General features: G+C 36.5%; 1 protein-coding gene across 1 annotated transcript in view; it reads left to right on the forward strand.

Annotated features, from left to right (window-relative positions):
• Positions 1-14,903, forward strand: part of LOC121376881 — a 151,773-nt gene extending 136,870 nt beyond the window's left edge. The window contains exons 33-37 of the mRNA XM_041504667.1: positions 5,109-5,333; positions 9,941-10,150; positions 12,280-12,483; positions 13,217-13,450; positions 13,953-14,903. Coding sequence (XP_041360601.1) covers positions 5,109-5,333; positions 9,941-10,150; positions 12,280-12,483; positions 13,217-13,450; positions 13,953-14,233 — 1,154 coding nt within the window. The 3' untranslated portion in view covers positions 14,234-14,903. The remainder of the gene's footprint in view (positions 1-5,108; positions 5,334-9,940; positions 10,151-12,279; positions 12,484-13,216; positions 13,451-13,952) is intronic.
• The last annotated feature ends 7,369 nt before the right edge of the window (positions 14,904-22,272 follow it).

Below are 22,272 nucleotides of genomic sequence, written 5' to 3' on the forward strand. Positions count from 1 at the left end.
ATTACATTCTAACCCACTGTAACCGCCATCTTGTGAGAAATTAATTACGTAATATGCAACGTGTCGCATTAGATATTAGTCTTAGAATTGAATAAAATAACGTATACTGGTCTGTTGATTTTTGCAGAATGTTGAAACAGACATGTGTAGCAATGTTCTGTGGTAATATCCATCCTAGTAAGCTAGAAATACCCAAGTGGAAAACACACCGTGATCCCAGCGGGATATACCGGGATCCCGGTGGGATTAACCAGGATATCACCGGGAAATGAAATCCCGGCTGGGATGCAGCATTCTAGGCAGGAATTTTTAGCAAAAAGTGGGATCTGGTCATTGTACCGGGATAAAATTATATATTCACTGGTAATTTTTATTTACATATTTAAAACAGTTAATTAACTGTATAGGGTGTATACTACCAAATCAAATCCCATAGACGACAATAGTAACATATGTGGCTAAAAGTCCTACCTGCAGCGTATCAATTGACATAAACACCATGGATATAAATACTACCACCATCACACTTAAAGTGAATCAGAAAAAATTGGGGGTCAAGCTGCTCGTTTCTGAGATAACGGGTAGCGTCTATGACTATTCTAGTTCCGCACAAAATTCAAGTACTTTTTTCTACAGGTACTCCATACATGTTTCAAGCACAAGGCTACATGACACATTGGTACTAGATGAAATAAAATTGAATATTTTTCTTTACCCAGATGAAACTATTGTTTTTTACAACCAACACTCACATTTATAACCAATCACAGGACTTGTGGTGTTCACTTCTCTATCAAAAGTTGGGTGCACCTCGAACTTTGACCCAGCCGGAAGTTATTTGGTTTAGTACTACCTATACTGATAACATAAATTTTTCAAAAAGTGTCCAGCTATGTGTCTTTATGACAACCAGGGTCTGGTGTATTCTGACATAAACTGACAACCTCACTGAAACTGTTGTTTCTACAGTGCAACCTAATATAATTTACACCTCAAAAGGCATATATATTGCACACAGTTTTGTACAAATGCAATATGTCATATTAAACAACAAAATGTTTTAAAATAAAACTCCTGAAGATATTTACTTTCAGTTGGGTGTGTGTACTCAGGTATATATGTAGAGACAACAAAGATAGTCAGAGTACCTCTACCCCTTTAAAGAATTCCATTAAAACACATGCACTTGATTGACCCCTAGATTATGAAGACCGTAACAGCCACATCAAAGAAATATCAGTATTAAAAAAATGCACTGTCTGAGGAAGGAAACACCAACATGACTGTACCTGTATCAAGTAATGTCCTGAACATTAGTGTTGGGAGGAATTCCTGTATGCTGGGTGTGGGTGTCTTCAAGTTACCAGGTGTGAGAATTTCAAATTCATCGGCCATGCTGATTTTCATAATGAATCATCAAAACCATTGCCAGCCACCAATATTCCTGACTGTTTTATTTATAGCCTACTGTAGTTGGAGGTTTTAATAGGTGTGATATCTGGAATTATCATGCAGCTTTCACACATTTATTTTTTATTAATTACTGAAAAAAGCTATTTTTAAATGACCAAATTATCCGAACATCTATTTTCTTGCATTATTTTCTAATCCAGATGAATACAAAATGTATATTGGATGTATTCCTACAATTTGTAATCCAGCATTTTATTTAGCTAGTAACATTAGGTAATACAGCTTTAACAATAAAATAAATTATCAACTTAATTCAAGGCAGATAATCAAATCTAAAACAAATTGGTTCTGAATCTAGTATAAACTCAAAATGCTCTTCATGAGAGCTAACTAAGTGATTATTAAGAAAAACAATTAATCTGGAGATCTAAGTATATGTTTAACAACCTTATTGTTATGTACAAATAAGAACAGAAGGCACAATAGTGACAACAAATTTAATTATGTTTTTGGTAAACGTTTTCTTCAAATGTACTTTGTACTTTAAATTTTGCATAAAACTACAAATTTGTCTAAAATATACCTTAGCACCCTATAAATATGTCAAAATGACAATAAAAATAAAGTTCTTTACAAATTTGAGTTTTCAGAATTTCATACATGAAAAATTAACAATGTTAATGAAAACTAAAGACATTAACCCACTATTGGCACATGCTATTTTTAATATAAAAATAAATTGCTATTAAAATCTTATTTCAGGCTGCCTATATATAATACCATATTTAAGAGCAGTTGTATACGGCAAGTCAAATACCACGTATAAAGAAATTATTGAAATCTTTACAGTATGAATTATGTGCCAAACCAACTTTTCCTCAGTGCTAACTTTGATTCAAACTCCATTCAGAGCCATGTACAGAGATTATTGTCAAGGACAAGGTCAAGGTTATTGTGAACTTGCGTGGTCGAGTAATGGCTAATTAATCAACCAGTATAATTTAATTAAATAGAATGACAAAGCCATAATATTTTTCATTATGCACGTAATATGTGCTATAGGGTGTATACTACCAAAGCAAATCCCATAGATGACAATAGTAACACATGTGGCTAAAACTCCTACCTGCAGCGTATCAATCGACATAAACGCCACGGATATAAATACTACCACCCCTCACACTTAAAGTGAATCAGAAAAAAATGAGGGTCAAGCTGCTCGTTTCTGAGATAACGGGTAGCGTCTATGACGAACTTTGACCCAGCCGGGAGTCATTTGGTTTAGTACTACCTATAGTACTCCAAAGTCACATGAACGAAATGAAGTGGTACAAAAAGGGAACATTTGACATGCAGATAACATAAAATGTTTTTTTCTTTTTCTTTTGTTTTCTTTTTGTATCTACATGTCATAGAAGTCGATTTCACTAATATATAATGCATGTCATGTGATGCGTGCGATTTGCAGTTACTTTTATGAAGGGAAATATATATATATATATATACTCTATCAATAAAGAAACGCATAGGTGATAGGGAAAGAAGAAAAGTGTTTGATTTTACAAAATATTGGGGTTTTTTTTACAATGATGCTGAATGACCATGGTTGTTAATGTTCCTGGGATGGAACAGCATGCCCAAATGCACCCTAAAACAAATTTAACGCACGTTGTGGCACGTTGTGCAACAATTGCAGGAAACCGGCGTGAAATGGTCCGATTTTAGCGAATGCAAGTGAAACTCGGGTAAAAGATTGGGGTAACGATGGGTATTTAAAGCTGAAGTGCTCGCAATGATGCCTCATTTCCATTTCGACGTAGACGAGTTACAAGATGCCAAGATTAAGCCTGCCAAATCGAAACGGCAATAGGCCGCCTCCAGTTAGGTGAATCACAGTCAGCAGTCACACGCCACATGAACGTCCATCAAAGCACCATTTCATGTCTCTGGGATAGGTACCAGCAGTTTCAATCAGCTGAAGACCGGCCCAGAAGTGGAAGACCTCGCATAACAACCGCAGCACAAGATCGCTACATCCGGGTTCTGCAATTGCGTCACCGAAATGCCACAGCTACGAACACTGCTGGGCGCATACCTGGTTTGAGAATGGTGTCTGCACAAACCATTTGTAACTGACTTCGAGAAGCTAGTTTACGGGCTAGGAGACCATATGTTGGCCCCGTCCTGCGACGTCAGCATCGACATTTATGTGTTCGCTTGTGCACGAATGTACAGGGGTAGAACTTGAGAAGCAGCGAGTATGGTTCAGCGATGAGTCACATTTCCTCTTACAGCGACGTGATGGACGACAACGTGTTTACAGATGCCGCAATGAACGTTTTGCCAACAACTGTGTCGCCCAAGTTGACAGATTCGGTGGAAGGAGTGTTTTGATGTGGGAAGCTATCTCATACATCGGCAGAAGTGAACTTGTGTTCGTACAAGGCAACCTTACATCTGTACGCTACCGGAATGAAATTCTTCGCCGTCACATGCTTCCCATTTTGGATCGACAGAGAGAACTCTTTTAGCAGGACAATGCCAGGCCGTAACAATGGATTTCCTACAGAATGAGAACATTAATGTGCTGCCATAGCCATCAAGATCGCCAGATGTCAACCCCATTGAACTTCTATGGGACGAACTGGACGGACGTGTATGCCAGCTTCCGCAACTGTCACATGCACTGCAGGAAGAATGTGCTAGGATTCTACATGCCCGGATTCAGAGACTCATTCAGTCTATGCCAAGGAGATGTCGCACAGTGATTGCTGCTGCTGGTGGTGGCCCCACAAAGTACTGATTTCAGCGCCCTCGTGCGACGCTGTTTGGTGACGAAAACGCCTATCATAGACGTGTCACCAAAGTTTCATGGAATCAACCGCTATTTTGTAAAATGTCCATTCGACCATTATGCAGATATACGGCCTTGTTCATGTATTACGGTTTTGTCGATCAGATTGTGGTGTATACAGTATGTGATAATTGATGTAGGTTTTGTAGTGATTACTTTTTAGTATACGTGGTAATTTTAATGTTTCAATATTTCTTATTTTGTAGTGTAGATGTATATTTTATCTGGTAGAAGTTTTGATGTTGATTATTTTATAGCGTATTTGTTAACTTATAGATAACACATTGGACTCACTCCCATTCAGTTGTATACTTCTATATGGAGAGAGATGACGTTTGAGCACCACTTGCAATCACGTGCCAAATTTCATCTGTTTTGCAGATTGCTATATTGCGATTGTGGGTGGGGGGAGGATATATAAAAAAGCAAGATTCTGCTTGGTGTAATTTTAAGTGGACGGCCACGATGTCAGTGCATTTTTATTTAACAAATAGTACTTTAAAGGGACATTCCTGAGTTTGCTGCATTGTAAGATGTTTCCGATAAATAAAATATTTCTACGATTAAACTTACATATTAAATTTATTTTCTTGTTTAGAATATCAGTTTCTGTATATTCAATGTGTTTCTGTTTGTCTTAATATTTTTAAGAAGTCCAAACTGAATTTTGTCTTCAAATAATTTTGTACGTACGAAAACATTTATTTTAGGAAATAAAATGAAATTTAACATGCAAAAAGATATATTTGATATGTAATTACAATCGTTAAAAAGTCTCTGTTAGTCGATAGCATCTTAAAAATTGCTTCAAACTCAGGAATGTCCCTTTAACATGTTTCAGTCAACACAGAGAACTTGGCATGGGGGATGCCTACATTTCAGTCATCAAAACATACCGAATCAAAACTTTATGCAGCAGTTGATGGCATCTTTAACTGTCATTTAAAAGAATCATGTGAACAAACAGCCCCAGGTGACAAAGGGCCATGGTGGATGGTAGACCTGCAAAAGAATGTGGAGGTTTCAGCGGTCAAAATCTTCACGTGCTACCAATGTAATTCTTGTGGTATGTATTCTGATATATTAGCTCGTTAAAAGTATTAATTACAGATGAAAAAAGCTGGTAATGTTTGTATGCATGTGTCTATGTCTATGTCTACGTTTCTGCCAGAAAGATATTTTTGGGTATAGCACTATGGAATTGAATTCAACCACAGTCAGCAGGGGCATGGTGGACTTCCCCCGGAAAGAAAATGGGTTAAGTTTAGGGTTAGGGTTAAGGAAATCATACATTAATGATATCAGTAATTAATTTTGTCTCAAGGTTAACTTAAAAAATAAACTGCAGTAAACTTTGGGTATGGCACAATACCCATTTTACCCTCTGGCAGAAACCCTGATATTATATATATATATTTATACATACCGTACACACACAGACACACACACACACAGACACACACACACACACACACACACACACACACACACACATATATATATATATATATATATATATATATATACAAACACACACACACACAGACATACACACACACACACACACAGCTGGGCTGTTGCCTAACCCAGTCCGTGCATATGCATGTATAGGTTGATTTGTGTTACAGCGACCACATAAATAGTCATTAAACAATATACATTCAGTTAATATGTTAAATAAGATTATGGCATTAAAAACATAATTTTGTTTTTCATATATTTTTGTTAAATTATTAATTAAAATTAAAAACATAACTATTTACTATTTTAAAATGATAAACTGGTAGCACAGGGAAAACACATATTTTCAGAAGGAAGTGTCTGATTGGAAGGTGTATGTATTGTACCGTATACAATAACAGTCCTTCGTTTTTGAAAACCACAGGAGTGCTAACAATCGCACTGCTCAAAATGCTTACGAGGGGGTGGAAATCACACTCCTCAAAATGCAGAGGAGGGGAAAATCGCACCCCTCAAAATAATCAGAATTAGAGGCAAGAGACCGGGAGGAATTGCACCCATAAACATGATTAAGTTTGAGGAGTAATTATTTCTAAATTTAATATCTTAAGCGTTAATGTTTTGTGTGTTCAAAATAAATATCCTAATTTAACTAATATGATGGTTCTTTTCAAAGATGAAGGAATGGGCCATTGCAGTCTTACACAAGAACACGAAACACCATGAACACATTTATCGATTTCTTATGTATTATTATTATGCATATCATTTTGCATTAAAATTCTGAATCATAATAATCTGTTAACTATTTGTGGATAAAGAATTGAAACTGGTATGTTTGTGCTTATTTTGTTTTATTTAAAACAAGTACAATAATTTTAGTCTTCATCGCAGAATGATATGATTTCTCCATGGACACAAGCATGTGAATTGATATTTAACAACTATGGTATTGCTATTAAGAATTCTAACTGTAAAATGTCTAATAAAACTCTAACAAAAAATAATGTCAGTAGGCCTATTTGTAAATCATTTAAACTAAACAAATTCAAAGTGTAACAACCACATGACACAGGGTTATCACATTTATCATGATATCATAATATACATGTTATGTACCTGCAAATTCTCTATTTAAAAACAAATAATGTCATAACAGAGAAAATGTCAACATCTATTGTTTTGTACCCAAATATATCTTACTACAATTTTAATAAATATATATTTTTACAAACAGGATTAACTTTCATTATCGGTGTACTGTAGTTAACACGTCATTTATTATACTACTAACTCAAGTCTTAGCAACCCATAAAAAATAAAAAAAAACCCAACAAAACCACATGTGGTAAAAAATACATGCTTTACACTTGGTAAATTCGAATTACTGAGTTGAAATTAAATCGGTGTATGTTTGTTTCAGGTGCCTGTCAACCAATCACATGTACCCCTGCGCGTGCTGTAACCTCACCGTGGTGCAGGGGTGTAACATTCTCTTTGAGAATGGCCAATACAGCACAAATTGAAGTTTAGAGTAAAATTCGGTGTCCGTAAAATTCTGTGATATTTGTATTTGTATTTTTGCACAGTTCTTTACACTGTTTTTGTTTAAACCTTGAATTTTTATATTGATGTTGATCATCACTTTATTTATTTGCATTACCATAGTTTGACACCCAATAGCCGATGTATTTTTCGTGCTGGGGTGTCGTTAAACATTCATTCATTCATTCATTCCAATCACATGTACTAAAAGTCCGACTCTACCAAGGTCAATGTCCTTGGCTTTAAATCACATGGCAGTATTGTGAAACAGAAAGTAGAAATGTCTGCGAGTACGTTGCTATGATATTAACGAAAACAAAACCTGCTTTACTAAATTATTTTTTTGTTGGTGTACGCGTTTACTGTGGTATCAACATGTATAAACATTGTACACAGAATTATTGGACAACGCACCTAATTTTTTTTTTTTTTACGTGACCAAAACGACGACATGGTAAAAACAATTTCGCGATCATTACCTGCATTGTACGAAATTAAAACTACATTCTCTGGAATATTTTTAATATTTAAGCATATAGAACAAAAAATCCAATTACGTTTGGTGCATATATGACGCCGCACTTCGCATTGGTTTCACTACGCTGGCTTATCCAGGTCAAAAACAAAGCCAGTATTTTGAAAGTGGGACACTTTTGACGGGCTCGTACCGATCTCGGTTTTCATTGGCTTGTCGCAACTATAGAATTCCCCAACAAGAGATCACGTGAGATTTCGCAATTTTTGAACAAATTTAACTGTCTTGATTGAGGGGTCGTCTCATATCTCCAAAACATATTTATATCCATAGAGGTATGGTACAACGCCTTTCCAGGGGTCGGTAAGTGGGAGATTTGCCTTGAAATTTTGACAGTGGCCAGCTGTTGGCATGCGCGTTACATGTAAGGGGGTGTTACGTAACATTCTAGGGGTAGAGGAAGAGGGTACTGTGTTCGATTTACTTAACATTTTTCAAGACTAGATCTATGTTATTTTTATTCATTACTTAGACCTAAAAAGGTGGTTTTTGGAAATGCGCGGTCAGTCTAGGATCGATCCCATCGGCGGGTATACAAAAAGCCCATGGTATGTGATATCTTGTCTGTGGGATGGTACATATAAACGATCCCTTGCTAAAAAATGCAGTGGGTTTCCAAGGCGTGTGTGCAGGGATTTCAGCGGGGTTGGGGTTATAGACCGTGTTGAGCGAAGTTTATATGGGGCCATACTCCCCCAAAAAATACATTTAAATTTTTTTTAAGCTTGGGCAAGTAAGGGTTTCGACCTCCAATACCCTCCCCCTGCACATGCACCCGATTCCTCTCTAAGATTATATGTCAACATTACCAAATGTTAGACATCCAACAGCAGATGGAAGGAAGGATAGGATATGTTTTATTTAACGATGCACTCAAAACATTTTATTTACGGTTGTGTGGGGTCGGATGATTATTAAATCAATATGCTTTATCTTTGATGTCGTTAAACAACAACCCCCAACTTTACCCTTTCCAAACGAAATAATATTTATTTGAATTTGTCGATTTTAACACGTAAAATTAAGAAGTGAAAACGTTCATTGTCTACTTTAGTATATTTTATTTTAAAAATATATACATGATTAATGTGTTACTAGTATACAAACTAAACTTTGAAAGTTCTACTAACACTTTATAAAATATCAATTCTGAAATAGGAAGGCACGACTGTCGATAATACGTTGTCAAGATCAAAGCGGTTTTAACTAAAGACTAGTACCGTATTCTCAACCGAACGTTCTTCGCACAGCGCAAGATTTCTATTTTAATTTTTTGAGACGAACCCTACAATTAGAAATCGGCAAACGCACGTGTTAACTGAAACTGACAACAGGCTGTCGTTTGTGCTTTGCCGAGCTATGGCGGCACGGGCGAAGAATCAAGCGTAGGGGCCTATACGTTTGACGATATCCGTTCATAGCGAACACACACGACTTTTTTTTAAATGCGTTTGAGCTTGTATTTCACATTCTACATGATGTTATAATATGGTAACAAAACAAAACAAAACCAACGAGATCTTAATAATAAGTGAACTCCTAGCTGATTGGCTCAATGTAAAGATAACCAACCAATCGTGTTTCAATTTATAAAAAGTATTCTAGGAAGTTCATTGTGGACAGAATGGGAAGATTTGTGGCGTTGTGGATTGGATTCAATAAACAATTAAAATGGCGGAGTTAAAAAAACAAACAACACAAGCGTGATTTGTTCAATTTAGGGGTGCGTTATTTCGCGCTCGTCAGATTGAGTTGACGCGGGTTTACGGGCGTGATAGCGCCCGCGCCCGTCAAAAACGAAGGTCTGCAATAAATGTAATATACTTTGTTCATTATTCACAGACCACGACTGGTAAATCACAGGCCTTTGAATGCATATCCTGATTGTAGGATGTTGCATATAAGAGGTCCCTTGCTGCTAATCGAAAATTGTGGAGGGTGTCCGAATGACTACATGTCAGAATTACCAAATGTCCAAAACTCTCACACGTTTCACGCAGAGAAAATTAAGAGTTTGTATTGTTGAGATAGTTGTGTAAATATTTGTCGGATCTATTTATTTGTACATACATATATGTAAAATATGACACTTACAATTTTGAGGTTTCTGTCTTTAATCCTTTAATTTGTAGATGATAACCTTCACAACTTCTACATTGAAACTATGATGGACCTTAAGCAGGAACCTAACGTGTGTCATCATCAGGTGTCTAAAGTGAATGGAACTGGCACGTATTTCTGTACAACGGCCTGGCTAGCGCGGTATGTGAGGATCCGGAAGGAGGTCAATGACATCGATAGCCTTTCCTTCTGTGAAGTGGAAGTGTATGCGAACAGTACAGGTACAATGCGGATCAAAGGCAGTGGCGTATCTAGGGGGGGGGGGGGGGGGGGGCTAAATTATGCAACAGTTACATACATTTTGTTTTCCTTTTTTACGTTGAAAAATCCGACGAATGTCTTCGGGAACGTTTGTGACCTACGGATACATATCATTGGCGCCGCCCTAAATGGACTTTATGCTTCCTCCACTAAAAGGGAGGTAGCCATGGTGACCTGTCCCCATCAAAAGATTCAAGGGCCCATTTTTAACAATATATTTACAATTTTCATTTCATTCATTCATTCATTTAAAATTATTTTCGTGCTTATATCCAATTAATGTTCAAGCACGCTGTTATGGCCACACACCTCCGCTATCTTGGCTAACTGTCCAGGGCAGTGGGTTTGTTGTAAGTGGTTAGTAAGAGAGAGGAGAGTGCGGTGGTCTTACACCTCATTTAGTCGTTAAAACTCACTCTAGGTGGGAGCCGGTACCGGGATGCGGAACCTAAACCTATTTTTAAGTTACATATTTGATTTCATCGTGTTAAAACACATATAGTTTGATGCAAAAATCATTCAAATCGGTCTGCAGGATCAACCTTTATGCTGGTTATGAGATATCTGTGTTGTGAATTGACGCCATCACGAAAACATTTTTTAGTAGCAAACGTGACCCAAGACGGTTACACATGTCAAACTTGGTGCTTGTATCACAAAGTGATCGATTTTTCACTTATCTGCTCCACTAATTTTCTTTGTGTCTGTACACTTTACGGCAATCTGATTGGTCGAGACGCGCTTACTTTCTTTCGTTCATATCTACCTCCCCCTCCCCCCTCCCCGGCTCACACAACTTTTCTGTAACTAAGGTCGACGACAGTCACCTTTGGACCCTTGCTTTGGCTTCGTACACAATAAATAAAACATATCCAATGGTAATGTTTTTACAAAAGGTACTTTTTATTTTTTTCATCTTTTAAAACTTAAAATTAATATTTTGTCCAGAATTATGAAAAAAAAAAAATAATAATAATAACGACCTGTAAATAGCGTTGTCTGCTTGTTATAGAAATTTGACGGGTCAAGGTTAATAGACCAGTTTTTATTTTAATGTGGCGTAGCATTGTAATAATGTAGCTAATTTGGATTTGAATGGCGTCAGTATTCCAATCACGTCACTTTCCATCTCCTTACAATAACCATACACTGGGTACATGACGTTTCCGTTTTAAGAATGCTGGGAAAATTCCAAAGCAAAATAACTATGGTAATGCAAATAAAGTGATGATCAACATCAACACAAAAATTCAAGACTCAAACAAAAACAGCGCAAAGAACCGTGCAAAAACACAAACATCACAGAACTTTACGGATACTGAACTTTACTCAAAACTTCAATTTTGTGCTGTATTGGCCATTCTCAAAGAGAATGTTACACCCCTGCACCACGGTGAGGTTACAGCACACGCAGGGGATTATTCAGGGAACCATATTTAGATATTTTGAAGAAAACGACATGAAAGATACAAAACGCGATACAATTGTGACATAGATATCACGTAATAGTGCATTATAATTATACGGTAAATTAATGGAAAATGGTATAGTAGAGTAGACATACGCACTGAGTCAACGCTAATGTAAAGTGGGCGTGGTCAAACAAATGTTGGAACGTTTACGCCTGGAACTTAGCCTACTTGTAAGCGTTGTTCTACAGCTGTTGATTAAAATTAAACGATTCCCTCGACAGTGTAAATGTTTGACACATTCCTTTCATTCACATTCATGAAATATAAACTAAACGCGAATCGGACAATTCCTTCAAATATAACTAAATGATTCGTAAATATTCACACAGGAGCTAGAGGAAATGGCGTCGCTCATCAAAATGACGTCGCTTTAAAATCGCCTGATTCAAATAATAGTGAATGGACGTTTGCATTCTTACGCGACATAAGTTTACGCAAACAATCGTATTTATAGCTAAACAAAATAAATTCAGTTAGGCTATGTATTGTTAAAGTATGCACATAAATATAATTATAAGATACTTGCATAAACCAAAACATAATTGTTGTCAATTGTGAAATGTGCGGATAACACCAGAAATACTACTATATCTAAATTCCATGTTCTATTTTTATAGAAACTCATGCACCTAATTTGGCTGTATGGGCAGATGATAAAACTGAGTGTGGGAAAATAATGAAACCACCGACATCAGGCGACGTCAAGAGCATCCTGTGTCCCCCTATGACTCTTGCTAGTAGTGTAAAGATAGTGAAAACTCCAGCATATCACGGGGACACCCTCTCGATGTGCGAGGTTGAAGTGTATGGAAGTCCAATAAGTATGTATCTATCTCTCTCTCTCTCTCTCTCTCTCTCTCTCTCTCTCTCTCTCTCTCTCTCTCTCTCTCCCTCCCTCCCCTCCCCCCCTCTCTCTCTCTCGCTCTCTCTCTCTCTCTTTGTGTTCCACCCTCTTTCTCTATATATATATATCTGTATCTCGCTCTCCCACCTCCCTCAGTGTTTCGATGTCTCATCTTCTGATCACATAAATCGAGACCGCTGACAATTTAATTCCACACGAACCACCACACTTGGTGCTTTAATCTCCCAATCACATATAAATCTTCAAACCACTACCTCAGTGACGTCACGTAAACTTTCAAACAGATGAGTAATTGACTTAACTATTTAACGTTCGGTTAAGTTATATATTCCTGAAGAGGACTTGACGGAAAACACTTTGACATCACAAAGATAGCCTAACAGAGTTGTGTTTGTTTAATTAACGTATCTGGTAGTTAGTACTCTCATGCCTGGTGTCAGATTAATAGAATCTATCACCGTTGTGAGGTATAGATAAGGCAGTTCCAACCCGAGGGACAAAAATGTTTCGTGAGGGCGCGCAAACACAAGGGGATTTAATTTCGACTAAACATATTTGCAGTTTGACTAAATTGTTCGGACACTACGTATCCAAACGTGCTAATTCGATAGCTAAAATGGTTGTGGATTTCGAATTAGCTTTTGGGGCTAATTAATAGCCAAATTCAAGTGTGTTTTTTTCTTTTTCAGATCGAAACTGGGCTTTTGGTATGAAGGCATACTTGTTTGTACCTGGGACTGTGGGAAATCATTCAATATTTCATGCAGTGAACTACATTGTCGACGGCGATGTCTCCAATGGATTTAGCACACCGTCATGTCCTACCTACCACGCAACTGAGCCTATCATTTTGATCGTTGATTTATATGACAGATATGTGCTTGTCGAGAAGATTGTGTATCTGACCACAGCTGGTCCAAAAGGTAAATATATTACTGTACTTTACCCTGGTTCCCATAAAATATGTTGCATGGTGCCGATCATCGCAGACCAAGTAACGTTTTTTTTAAAAATATTATTAAAACTGAAAATTGGTATATACTCTTTACGACTGAATGGGAAGATAAAATCTGCATATTAACGGTGTCCGATCGATGTAGGATCGATTCCCATCGGTGGGCGCATTAGATAGAGAGAGAGAGAGAGAGAGAGAGAGAGAGAGAGAGAGAGAGAGAGAGAGAGAGAGAGAGAGAGAGAGAGAGAGAGAGAGAGAGAGAGGAGAGGAGAGGAGAGGAGAGGAGAGGAGAGGAGAGGAGAGGAGAGGAGAGGAGAGGAGAGGTAGGTAGGTAGGTAGGTAAGTAGAGATATAGGTGTGGGGTGTTAAAATATTCTCATTTCATTTGTTCTGTTTAGCATGTTTTGGGGTGGGGTTTTTTACATATATTTGTTGTGTAACTATTTTCTGTTCTCTATTTTTTTTTTCAGAAGCTGCTACGTACAGGAATCTTGTTGTTATGCTTTATAATTCCGACACCGGATTTCTCAACAACAACGCATGCCATCCTGACCGCGAGGTATTCGAAGCAGGGTTAGCCATTAAGGTTCTCTGTTCAGGAAAGACACGTGTTGCGAATCACGTGATCGTGAAAAATGACCCCCAAGAGAGAGAGTTCTTAGCGTGTGAGGTGGAGGTTTATGGAACGTTGGCAAAATTAAAAACTCCTCCCAAGGATTACAGGCATATTCCCGAAGAGTGGCACAAATGAACAATACATGCAAAGTATTCAAAATATGTTTTCCTTTCTCTTTAAATATTTACTTTTTTCTTCTTCTTTTGTAAGTCCTATGTCAAAGTTGCCATAATGACGATTACCGCGACAAATATTTGTTAATTTTTGCTTTGAGAAATAAAGTTCTACCCTCAAGCTCTATGCCTATAAAAATTACACGGAAATAATTCAATATATTAGTAGCAAAAAAGGTATTTTAGGGGGAATCTTGAGAGTGTCACATTCAATAACTAGTGACGTCACTATTTTATGCTACACATTCAACTCACTTAAGTTTTTTCCATAATTTTGTTTTTTCAAACAATTGGCAAAGAAACAAAGATGGTGATTATGCTATATTTAGTCACAAAATTATTCGGGAACCCTTCTTATCGTCCAGTACAAGACTTTTAAAAAAATATTATTCTTGAGTTACTTATATGAAGATTATGCGTGGGATCGATTAATCTGTAGTTGTTTATTACAAATAAATGTGAAAATAACAAAATATAGTAGTTTCAACTTTGACATATGACCTTTAAGTTCTGGAAACTGCTTACTTTTTATTTCTTGCTACAATTTGAATGAAAGATATGCCTAAAAGCGAACTCGCTATTTGTTATGTTGTTAACTAAAAGTGACTATCGTGAATAAAGGTATTATTTCAGTTTTGTGATCATTGTTGTAATTTGATGAATAAATACACGTACACGCACATATATACGCACACAAATAAACCTGCCATTGTTTTTCTACAAATTCAAATGACCTTTCACACTAAACACATTCCTGTTAAGGACTATTTATCTTACGAGTGGATTTCAATTATTTTTCCAAGTGCAATTTCGAGTATATTTTTAATTATTTAACTATTTTTTTTATTAAACATTGGTATTTTTTATAACAAATACTAATAACACACATACATGTGATAACAATTTAAAAACATATGACTGGCTGCCTTTATGTGATGGCCAGGTCACCACTGCAAATAGATTGCTTTATTAACCTAAAATTAATTTATCTGTAATGCATAAGTTAAGGGGTGTCGTTAAACATTCATTCGTTCATTCGTTCATAAGTTAACTACAAGCGCTAGGGCCATAAATGGGTTTTAGTTGGAAAAGACGTTTACAATTATTATTATTTCATAGCTGGTTGGGGTATTTTGTTGGGATTTATTTACTTTTTTTTTTTTTTTTTTAGGGGTAGGATATGTAAGAAATAAAATATTACATTTGTGTCCGTTCGATTCCATTCCAATTGTTTTCGCTCGTTAAATACGTTTTGAAAAAAACAAAAAAAAACAAAAACGTAAGATAAATGGTAACGGTCACTAATGTAGTATTCTCTGTAGCATAGATGCCTCACATTCAGTAGCACGCAATATTATTATGTTAGGTTTTTACCGTACTGTCAGCTAATTGTGTTATTTCTTGATAATATATGTCCTGACTATCTCACAAGTGAAAATTACCCAGAATTCCTATTGCGGAACATACTGAAATGACGTCATCAAAATGGCGACCGTATTTAGTACATTTTTCAAGCAGCCCAGTAAAATTATGTGGACGTTTCAGTCAAAAGCATATATCTGTGTGTGTGTGTGTGTGTGTGTGTGTGTGTGTGTGTGTGCATGCATGTGTGTGTGTGCATGCATGTGTGTGTGTGCATGCATGTGTGTGTGTGTGTAGGGGTGTCTGTGTAGGTGCGGGGCTGTTAAAATATTCGCATTTCTTTTGTTGTTCTGTTTATTTAGCACTGACGATGCTCTGTTGGAGTGTGTACCCCAATGCACAGGCATGGAGTTTCTATTAAACATTTAATTCTCACAGTAATAAATAATTCTCAGTACACACCGGTGCATGCACATCTATTCACATCCATTCAGACTTAAAGCTACACACTTCCATTTGGTTAACATGCCATTTGGTCAAACAATAAAATAAAATAGTATTATTAATAGACATGAACGAGTGAATCGCTAATTATCTGACTGTTACCTCCATTTGGACCAGTCCACATTTCAGTAACAGAATAACAAGAAAAAAAATATAACAATGACAGTTAGTAAAACTATTAGAAAATATTACATTTTAATGAACCGTAAACCCTCATTTAGAGGCCGGGTCTAGGAGCATCAAGAAACAAAATGGAGGCCTGCCTTGATTAGATTCCGGATCTCAGAGCATCACGGAACAAAATAGAGGCCTGCTTTGATTAGAGTTCGGATCTCAGAGTATCACGAGAAAATAGAGGCCTGCCTTGAATAGAGGACTGCCTTCTGTTAATGTCCACCTTATACTCATCACTCCCGTTGCCTGATGTCAAAAGCTAATATAAAAACATAGCGAGAATAACAGGAAAGAAGAAGAAGCTTGGTGTGTAAGCTTACACTGGAAGATGTTACAACACGGCTATGTTATAAAAAACACAGAAGCCTGCCTTGTATAGAGACCTTCCTCGATTAGAGGCAGGTGTAAACGGAATGCAAGTCCGTGGGAACAGTTGTCTGCCCGGACTTATCTCTTAGAAATGTAGGTCCTAGGTCTAATATACCTTGGAATGCAAGTTCTAGGATTTACGTTCCGTTGGACTGCTGTCCGGACTGCCATGATATCAAGTTCGGGCCGGACTTGCGTTACTAGGCATCAGAATTTAAGTCCGGTGGTACATATAAAAATTAAATTATAATGTAAACAAAACGAAAAGTAGTTTCCTTTCTGGTTTATTTAACTAACTTAGGATACTGGCGCCTCTCTTTTGTTAAATATTTTCTATTTATTCCAGTATTTTCCATTTATATCATTTTCAAGAGTATGTATACTTTTTGTTGACCTTATTACATGAGCAGAACCAAAGTCTTTATTCATTGTGTGTTGTTCCAACTAATAAGTGTTTAAACATTTAAAAGTAATGTTTGAAAAATCGAAAACATTTCCCATAATTCGTAGCATGTTACATGTATTAGTGCTCGCAAATAAGTATAATGTATCTGTTAGACATTATGTACTGGTATTTGGTACTACTACTACGACTACGACTACTACTACTACGACTACTACATGGGCGTACATAGGATTTTGAAAAGGGAGGGGGGGGGGGGTTCCAAAATAGTTTGCAGAGATATTGGGCATATATTTCTATGTCGAGTAAATATAATAATGTCAGATATCAATGTCAGATATATTAAATTTTAAAAAAAAGCGATTTCAAGGGGGGGGGGGAGAGGTTCGATCGAACCCATCGACCCCCCCCCCCCCCAAGTACGCCCATGTACTACTACTACTACTACTACTACTACTACTACTACTACTACTACTACTAATAATAATTCAACATTAAAAATGTGATATTTGCGTTATATAAATTATGTTGTTATTTTCATAGTGCTGAGTGTGTACTGTCTAGTCCACCATAAATCGTTTAAGCACTTATGTTTTAAAAACAGTTTCATATGAGTGATCAACTATGTTCTTAAAAACACAAACAGTACAAATAACACAGGGATGTGATTTGTTTTTTGCTTAAAATAATTTTCACAAAATGGACTAGATTTGATTGGAAAAACATTACGTATTGTACAGAGATTTCAGCTTTTAAAATATATTTTCAGCTTTTATTTTAAAATAGGTATCACATCACTGATAACATTATTTTCCATTTAAAAAAGTCCATTATGGATTGGTTGGGACTGGGTTCGGGGTGGAGAATGGTGGAGGAGATTATTCCCACATACCTGTACCTGTATCTACTGAAACTGATGTCATAAAATGACCTGCCTGTCAAACGTGACGAACTAGTGAAATAAATTACACTAAGATGTGTGATATTTTACTGAATACAAAACCAAAATGAGAGTCCTGTGACTGCCGTCCATTTTAGGACTAACATGGAAGTGCAACCCACCAACTAAGCAATTTCATTGATATATTGTTGAAACCATTTTTATTAACAGTAACTAGTTATACAAGAGACACAATGGATTTCATCAACAACCTGTCAGAAAAGACAACAGAAGAAGTTGTACTGGTAACATTTGATGTGACAAAATTATATTCTAGCATACCACATGACCTTGGAATCACAGCAATGTCATACTGGTTAACCAAATATCCCGAACTTTTGCCAGAACCAATTTCGAAGTCTTTAATTATAGAAAGCATAAAATATATATTGGAATTTTTTTTTTTACTTTGATGGGAAACACTACAAACAGATTAAAGGGATGGCAATGGGTACCAAAATGGCACCAAACTATGCCACACCGTCTTTAGGATTCCTAGGACAAATATTAGAAACTAAAATTGCAAATATATTTGGATCACTTTCAGCTACGGTATATTTCAAGAAGAACTGGACACGTTTTCTAGATGATTGTTTAATACTGTGGCCTTTGTCCAAAATCTGTTTGTAATTATTTCACGAGTTACTTAACACACTGAATAGTAACATAAACTTTACTATGGAATCAAACGCAAATACAAGTCCTTTTCGAGACATTTTAGTAATCAAGTGTAGACGCATAATATATTTTACAAACCAATTGATAGCAAACAGTACCTTTCTTTATATATGTTACCCCAGCAGGCACCCAGAACGAAGAAAATACAGAGAAATTATCATGCATTTATTTAACGTACACTACTATTGGACGATTTGACGCCAACAAACCAATCAACTTGTCGGTACTAAATATGACGTCATCACAGTTTAGCAAAGCACACTCAATGACATCACGTAGTTTAAAGCGTTTGCGTTTACGTCTTTCTGGTTTCAGTGTTAAACTTGTAATAAAATGATAGTTTAATGCAATTCATTATAGATTTTATTTTTACCAAATATATAGAGCTTTGGGTTTTGAAAATTATCTGTGAACCGTCAATAAAATACAAAGTTAAAGCAATACCAAGTCGCGGCAGAATAGTAAAGTAGTTTACGTCGTTTCTATATACATGGACACGTAGCCGGCGTAGGCTTAAAAAAAGCGGGGGTAATAAATAGAATAACAAACTCGGTACCAATTATTATCTCAAGCTAAACCTCGTGACAAGTGAAAATTATTTCACTCGGGACATAAATTTGATAATAACTGGTAACTCGTTTCTTATCATATATATATATATATATATATATATATATATATATATATATATATATATATATATATATATATATATATATGGGGGTATCTCATATCCAATTAAAATGGATTCAAAATAGCCATTTGGGCTTCCTACGGGCCTGTTACGATATCCAGAAATTCACTGGTTACAAAAATACTCATGTTCTTAGCACGAACATGTGTGTAAATTGTAATGTTAATAATCACAATTTACAACGGCTTCAAACTCAAGACAGCCCCTCTAATTCACACAAACAATACCTGGTTCCATTTTTGTGTGAGACGAGGGAAACAACTCATGACATCCAATCTCGCACTTAGTTTCATTGAAGTTGCGCACCACTCTGGGGCCTAATTCACTAAACTCTCGCAGTACAATGCTAAAATACTTGCAAACAGGATACTTTGATGTCTAGCAGAGCCTAAGAGACCTTTGTGAATTAGGCCCCTGGTAATGTAGATTTAGAAAGCAAAAACACCACTAGATCACATTTATTAATCATCGGCTATTGGATGTCAAATACATGGTCATTTTGACGCAGTCATAGAGAGGAAACCCGCTAAAAAAAATTCCATTAGTAGCAAGGGATCTTTTATATGCACCATCGCACCATACCACGGCCTTTGATATACCAGTGGTGGTGCACTGGCTGGAACGAGAAATAGCCCAAATGGGCCCACCTACGGGGATCGATCACAAATCGACCAAGCGGGCACTTTACCACTGGGCTACGTCCTGCCCCCAAATCTTCAAATTCAGCCAAAAATGAGCTTGCCTGAAACCGTTTCACCATGTATTTCCATATATTCAAATTAGCCATCTGGGCTTCCTATGGGGCTCTTACAATATCCAGAAATGCATTGGTTATAAAGATCAGGCATCTCTGGGGCTTTATCTCCCCCTCCCCAATAATTCTGATTTATATATATATATATATATATATATATATATATATATATATATATATATATATATATATATAAAGTATTGATAGTAAATCTTAAGGCAGAGATGCATTTTACTTGTAGAATGCATGAAATAGCATTTCAGGACATTTAGTTTTCAAACTGTACGGGAGAGCATTTCCCACCTCCCGCCATAAGGCTGGTAGGTGCAGGGTTCGCAGCCCGGTACCGGCTCCCACCCAGAGCGAGATTTAACGACCGATAAACCCTCTTCTCTCTCACTAAACATTAAAACTAACCCACTGTTCTGGACAGACAGCCCAGATCGTCTTTGAACCTGAATTAAATATAAGCATGAACATAAGATAAAATAAAATGATTTTGCCAATGTTAAAGTTTGTTTTGTTTAACGACACCACAAGAGCACATTGATTTATTTGGATGTCAAACACATAGTAATTTTGAAAAAAGTCATAGAGGTAACTCGCTACATTGTTTCCATTAGTAGCACAGGACCTTTAATATGCACAACCCCACGGACAGGATAGCACATATCACGGCCAACAGATGCTATATACTTTGTTATCTTTGCTTAAATCGTTCACAATTGTTTTATAAGGTCAATGCCCTCTAACTTCTGAATTCAGGTCAACGCACTCAGTATATACACAGGGCGGGACGTAGCTCAGTGGTAAAGCGTCCGCTCGATGCGCGGTCGGTTTAGGATCGATCCTCGTCGGATGGCCCATTGGGCTATTTCTCGTTCCAGCCAGTGCACCATGACTGGTATATCAAAGGCCGTGGTATGTACTACCCTGTCTGTGGGAGTATGCATATAAAAGATCCCTTGCTGCTAATCGATAAGAGTAGCCCATGAAATGGCGACAGCGGGTTTCTACTCTTAATATCTGTGTGCTCCTTAACCATATGTCTGACGTCATATAACCGTAAATAAAATGTGTTGAGTGCGTCGTTAAATAAAACATTTCTTTCTTTCAGTATATAAACACACACATAACACGCACACACACACACATACATCACAACTGGTTTATCAAATGCCTTGTCGTGTGTTATCCTGTCTGTGCAATGGTGCATATAAAAGACCCCTAAAAGACACTAAACGTTACTTGTATTAAGAAATGTTAACATTACCGTCAATGGAATTGTGTTTGGACTAAGACTAACCAATGTCATATGTCACACCCCATTTTCTTGCAGGCAGATTAAATATAACGTTTTTTAAACATCTTATACGTCATGTATTGCCTGAGTGCATTTATCGGTTGTAACACAGACTGTGATATGTGTTATCCTGTCTGTGGTATGGTGCATATAAAAGATCCCTTGCTGCTAATAGAAACATGTACTGGGTTTCCTCTCTAAGTCTGTCTTAATACCAAATGTTTGACATCCAATAGCTGATGATTAAAAAACGAATGTGTTCTAGTTCTGTCGTTATATAAACAAACTTTATAGTGAGGCGGCATAGCATAAGAATTGTGCACAATGTGATAAAAGCACCAAATTTGGTACACACATAGACAATGACATTATAAACAAATTCAGATATTGAGCCATCTCAAATTTGAGCTCAAACAAAAATGGCGGCCATTTTTCAAAATGGCCGCCAAACAATAGACGTTTGTTTTAATAATGTCAGATACATGACATTATGATAACTATATACTCTTTAAATTGTCATTAAATATTATCAAAATGAATATAAACTGTTTCTGATTCACTTTTGCATGTCTGCTATGCACATATTTTTCAAATGGCCGCCAAAATGTATCGATTTACAATAATATGTGAAATTTAACTGGTATTTACAGATAGAGAATGTTGGAATGTTTACTAATTTTAGTTCTTATTTGAAATACAAATTAGTTAAAAACATTTGACAAATTAAAAACAAATACAAATGATAATCAAATTCAAAATGGACCTCAAAGTATGTTGATCAGAACCACCACTATTCACTAGTCTGTCAATAACATCCTAT

This window comes from Gigantopelta aegis, chromosome 7 (assembly GCF_016097555.1).
Source record: "Gigantopelta aegis isolate Gae_Host chromosome 7, Gae_host_genome, whole genome shotgun sequence".
NCBI classification, from domain to species: Eukaryota; Metazoa; Mollusca; class Gastropoda; order Neomphalida; family Peltospiridae; genus Gigantopelta; species Gigantopelta aegis.